Consider the following 5,501-nt stretch of genomic DNA (forward strand, 5'->3'; position numbering starts at 1 on the left):
TGTTAGATTGCTTAGGAGTAACAGATAAGTTATCTATTTGTATGTTCTTAATAGAAATAATAGAATTACGCACCACGTACACAACGTCCGCCTGTCCGATCGTCAGAGAAGCCCTCTCATTTCTCCTTTCTCCTTTCTCCTTGATCACCTGGGTCTGCTGCTGCGCCGCCCCCGGATTAGCCAACACATATGTGTTGCCCTGGGGCATGCCAAAGTCCCCACGCACGACCCCTCCCCCTATCGCGACCGGCATTAATTGCCGCCGGCATAAGAAGGCTGAAAGTCACGCCGCGGCCCTCGTAGTGCCGGAGTAGTCCCGGGTGGCCATTAATTGCTGTGAGAATGCAAGTCAAAGGTGATTCCCAGTACAACGTTGGCATGAAGAAATGCATTACTACTTTCATATTGCCTTAACTCAAGCGAGCTGTTGCAAAATTTTCTTCACTATTTGTTACTATGAAGCAATTTGCTGAATTGCCCTGTGCCGCTGTTATGCTCCGTGGACCATTTGATTGTATCAATTACACAACTCTGTGTTGTTATCAGATTCAGCGAATTTGTTAGGTTCTACTCTTCAGAACAAACAGTGTTTTCCATTTAGGATCCCACATTCTTATTTCAGACATTCTGCCTTTTATTAAACATGACGTGATACATCGTAGTTACCTTCTGTCGGTTTTTCAATATACTTATTGATGTTGTGATGCCTTTGTTACTTGTAGTTGGTGTTGCATTTCCAGGTGAAACCGAATCCACTGTGTACATTTTTATTACATCCGTAGTTGTTGCTTTGGGGCTTTTCTTCTTGTTACAGAATACAGATGACTGACACTCTTGTCGAGCTCCTGGATCCTGAGAGACGACGCATAGCATCTGTGCTTATTTGGAACGATCTACTGCTGTTGGGCACCGCGGAACGCTTCAGGACTTGCTAACTTGCAGTATCTTCAACTGCAGTTGATACTGCCTCGGTCTTGGTTTCTTGTTCGGCTGCATCGGCCTCGCTGGGCGCCTCAACCAGCATCTTCCTGACACGAAACATGGCCAAGTGGATGTCACCTGCGATGCAAGAAACAAATGCATCATACACAGAGTGCCAGAGTCTCCTTATGCCATCAATCACAGTTCACAACCAAGAGTTTTTTCTTGGCTAACGAGTAGAGATTTCAGTTGTTGCTGCTAGTGCCAACCAAAGATGAGGAGGCTGCCGGAGTCAATGGGCACGGGGAAGCCAGGGACGAGCCGCCGCTCGTTGATGTAGGTGCCGTTGGTGCTGTCCAGGTCCGTCACCAGCAGGCTCCCGTCCTTCTTCTCCAGCCGAGCGTGCGCGCCAGAAACTACATATATGCGGGCAGGAAATGCAAACATCCGATTATTGTCGAACAAGTTCATTCAATCCTGGTTCCTGAATTTGCCAAAGCATTCCATTACATTCACGGTTTCTTATTTGTTCCATGGATAAGTGGGCAGAGTGTAGACATAGTCAGTGACTGAATTTTGCAAGAACTGACCTGTGGCGACGGGGAGGACGATGTCAGCCTTGTCAGCAACCCGACCAACGGTGACCGCATCCTGGAGTGGACACCACAATTCCTTTTGTCAAGGTGACTAGCAACATTTTGCAGTTACAGTGCATATGTTCTGGCTGCTAAGCTGCTAAATATTAGTTGTTGGTAATGCACAAAAAGAGGATGACGATGAACAGATATTGACAGTACATACAGAGGCTATCTCGAACGCGCCGGGGCGTGGAACTTTGTAGCCGATATGACGCCAATCGCCGTCACCTGAAATTGAGAATGCAAGAACCAGAATGATGCTAAGTTCTGTCTTGCAAGAGGCATGCAAGAAGGGTTCTTGCACATTTTTCTCAACTTGTATTGTAGCTAGGAATACTTCGTATACCACAACCGGGATGAAGAACGCAGAGCTACTAACAATGTCGTTTTTTCGAACAATAATCTGACAAGGCAGGCACAGTATAGCAGAAAAATATTTAGAGCTGTAGTAGTGCTAAATTGCAGACAGCATCAATTGAATAGGACACAACATAATTTCAGAAGAATTGGACAATCATATAGGTTGTGGCAAACCTGCAGGATCAAGAAGCCATCTTTCTGAAGATACAAAAGTTGATGAGCCGCCAGTGACACTGGACGAACACCTCAGGATGCTGCTCTTCTTGCTGTTCAGCCTTAGTACAGCGAGGCAAATCAGCTGTCGCTGCTTTCCACCGGAGGAGGAGGAGCCATTGCAGGGAAGCCGTGGCAACACGAGGGAAGAACGGGAGGCATGTGGTGACCTTCTGGGGCTAGAGAAGAGCACCAGAGATGAGGTAGTAGCCACTGCTGCTTCCATCAGGCGCTCGGCAGTGGAGGAAATGGTGGAGAAGGGTTCGAGAGTCCTTGGTTTTGTTTGCAAATTCGTTTTCTTTGTGGATCATTGGAGGCAGAGTTGTTGAGGTTGCTGTTTAGTATGTTCCCTTGTTTGTCTTGTGCCCAATCCTGCACCTGAGCTCATAGCCAATCGTTCTGGTCTGTTATCTGGTAGCCTACTTGTACCTGTCACAGCGCATGCACTTATATGACAAAGGATTGTTTAGCAGAACTAGCTCTAAAAATTCCTAGATATAAAAAATTTTAGAGCTAAAGCTATGAGTAGAGCGAGGTCTTTGATTTAGATTTTTTGTTCTTATTTTGAACTAAAATAAATATTTAAATTATTTTATTTTATCCTACATAGATATTGAAGCTGAAGCTCTGTTAAATAGAGTTTAAGAATAGACTCTTGTAATAGATTTAGGAGGAAATCACATAACTTTTGGAAATAAATTTTCCCCAAAAACATCCATCCATTCGTGTACCTGTCTGTAACACTCGTGATGGAGAGCAAGATGTCAACTACTTTGACTGACAAGTGGGTCCATCAACCATGGGACCCAAGTGAAAATCCAGGACAAGTCTACAAAGTGCTCAACCCAAAACGAGCAACAAATGGATGAAATAAAATAGAAATTGCCCTTTGATGTTCTTCTTCTCCAAGGGTCTCTTTGGCGATTTTCTTCTCACGCCTTGGCGATCCAAGGTCTGGTTGTTATCCACTAGCAACTCCTATGCAGTTATCTATCCATCTCACATCCCGACAATCGTCGGTGGTCACGAGATATGACAATTGATATCAGAGATAGTGTTCCTCGACGTGGGTCTGAGTGTGTTTGGCTTGGGGGCAAGTCCGATGCGATGGTGACACAGTCTGATGATCGGTGGTCGCGACTACAAGAGGGCTTGGATCGGTTGTATGCCTGCGTGGGGGAGATCGACACCACACAGCAGCATCTTTGGGTGCAGGTCAAGATGGCGGGGAAAGCAGTAGAGCAGATGGGGCATGCCCAGTGGCTGATGGCAAAACAACTAGAGGCGACCACTGAAGTGGTCGTGAGGCTCGCGATGGTGCTGCTGTCGACGACGAATAGCGAGGAGGGAGTACTGTTGCCACCTGGGGGGCAAGGAGGCGGTGCTCACACCAGCACCATACACATGAAGCCCAGGTATGTCACAAGCAGGTGGTTTCCATGACATCGGTGGTGTTTGATGATGTCGCCCATAATATGTTTGATGAAATGCCTCAAATGGATGTGGTGTGAGATGATGAATTTTTGTGTAGTCGTGGCTCACTTGATGGTTTACTACAGCAAGTAGCTGAGGGTGGAGAGTACATGTATGATGATGAGAGGAAAACAATTGCCAAGCCAGTCATTGACGACGAGCTCACTTATGACATAGGCACTCCCATTCTCTTGGAGCTTGGCATGAATTCTATGGATAAGTTGTTTGATGAGATGTCTCTTGAGTATGATGCAGCAACACGGACTAAGCCGATCACATTCAGGGGTCCGATGGCTACAAAGGGCGATGCATGGGAGTTGTTTGATGAAATGCCTAGTGAGGTTGTGTGGGATGAGGACATGCCATCTGACCTTGAGATGCATGGCAACTTACTACATCAACTGGCATGGGGCAGAGGGTACATGGACTGTGAAATGACAAAGCCTATTGTTGAGCTAGTTATCGAAGATGTGCTCACCAATGTTAGCGGCTCTTCTCTGCTCCTAGAGCTTGGTGTGGACATGGTGGATGTGGTGCCCGCCTTTGTTATCAGCTCAATGTTTCTTGGGAACACTGCCAACCAAGTGTTTGAGGACATACACATCATGAGGATGGTAATGTAGGTGTTAAGTGAAGTGGCGCCATGCTGTCTCAACTCTTATGGAGGTGGTTTAGTGAAGTTGCTAGCTTGGAATCATGGCAAATTTAGTCGAGGAGAAATCGAGCAGTAGCTTGAGATATACATGAAGATAGCGATATATGGGATCCAGGTTTATATATAGGCTGGGTAGGTGCAAAATTTACCTTGCGCATGATGGTGTACATAAAAGAAGTGACAAGAAATGCAAAGCAACTACAAATCCACAGAAGGTGCATGATATTGTCCTTGGTTGTACATTGTAGCTCTATTGACAATATGGTGCGGTACAGTATCTCCACACACCATCTCAATAATGAAGACCAAGCTGTTTTCCAGAACAATTGTTTTGGTAGATTTTTCATTGGTAGAAAAAAACCTCCATAGAATTATGTGTCCTCAGAATTGCATACAGTGAAATTTAGGAAACACATTCCATGTATAAAGATGTGTACTCCAAGCTGTGGATTGTTTGTATTTGATGACACCAGAATATGAGATGACATACTCCATTGCACATCCCCTTCTGTGGCATGTTTGTACTTGATGACACCAGAATATGAGATAACATACTCAGATGCACATAAGGGGAATCCAGTTTGGGATATGTTGACCTTTAAAGCTCAAATCCAACAAGATGAAATTCATCACGCAAAGGATAATCTACAAGCATCAGCACTGAATGAATTCTTGGCTTGTTGTCTTTACCACTTGATGCACATTTCTATTGAGATGAGGGTTCAGCATGAAAGAGCCATGTCAAGTGATACCCAATCCATTGCTCAAGAGGTTTTGGTCTATGTTGCTCTTTCAAGTGGGGGTTGCGCACTTCAATATCCTTCAATTGTTGGATTCAAGGGTCGAGGGCACACCTTTGCTTGGGGACAAGCAAAATTTTTAGGGGGCGGTAGTGTAACACCCGTGATGGAGAGCAAGAGGTCAACTACTTTGACTGACAAGTGGGTCCACCAACTGTGGGACCCAAGTGGAAGACCAGGACAAGTCTATAAAGTGCCTAACCCAGAATGAGCAACACGTGGATGAAATGAAATAGAATTTGCCCTTTGCTGTTCTTCTTCTCCAAGGGTCTTCTTGGTGATTTTCTTCTCACGCCTCGGTGATCCAGGATCTGTTGCTATCCATAAGTAACTTCTATGTAGTGATATATCCATCTCACGTCCCGACAATTGTCGGTGGCCAGGGGATATGACATTGTCTTTTGATGGTTGTACATTTGTTGATACTTGGATTGGTGGTAG

At 45.3% G+C, this 5,501-nt stretch overlaps 1 protein-coding gene across 1 annotated transcript; it reads right to left on the reverse strand.

Moving 5' to 3' along the window:
• Positions 1–741: 741 nt before the first annotated feature.
• LOC133906689 (uncharacterized) lies at positions 742–2,513 on the reverse strand. Its single transcript, XM_062348660.1, has 5 exons — positions 2,094–2,513; positions 1,723–1,787; positions 1,512–1,572; positions 1,191–1,337; positions 742–1,059 (listed from the first exon to the last, which is right to left on the reverse strand). Exons 1-5 carry the CDS (start codon positions 2,356–2,358, stop codon positions 932–934), a joined length of 666 nt encoding a protein of 221 aa, XP_062204644.1. The 5' UTR covers positions 2,359–2,513; the 3' UTR covers positions 742–931.
• Positions 2,514–5,501: the final 2,988 nt, after the last annotated feature.

Source organism: Phragmites australis, chromosome 23 (genome assembly GCF_958298935.1).
Source record: "Phragmites australis chromosome 23, lpPhrAust1.1, whole genome shotgun sequence".
Lineage (NCBI taxonomy): Eukaryota > Viridiplantae > Streptophyta > Magnoliopsida > Poales > Poaceae > Phragmites > Phragmites australis.

What these genes read in the sequence shown, in the direction of transcription:
- LOC133906689 (XM_062348660.1), bottom strand. Translation starts at nt 2,358, where the DNA reads ATGGAAGCAGCAGTGGCTACTACCTCATCTCTGGTGCTCTTCTCTAGC. An exon ending in GCGCGTTCGAGATAGCCTCT is followed by an intron (nt 1,573 to 1,722) that starts GTATGTACTGTC and finishes TGTCCACTCCAG; the next exon opens with GATGCGGTCACCGTTGGTCG. An exon ending in CGTCCTCCCCGTCGCCACAG is followed by an intron (nt 1,338 to 1,511) that starts GTCAGTTCTTGC and finishes GCATATATGTAG; the next exon opens with TTTCTGGCGCGCACGCTCGG.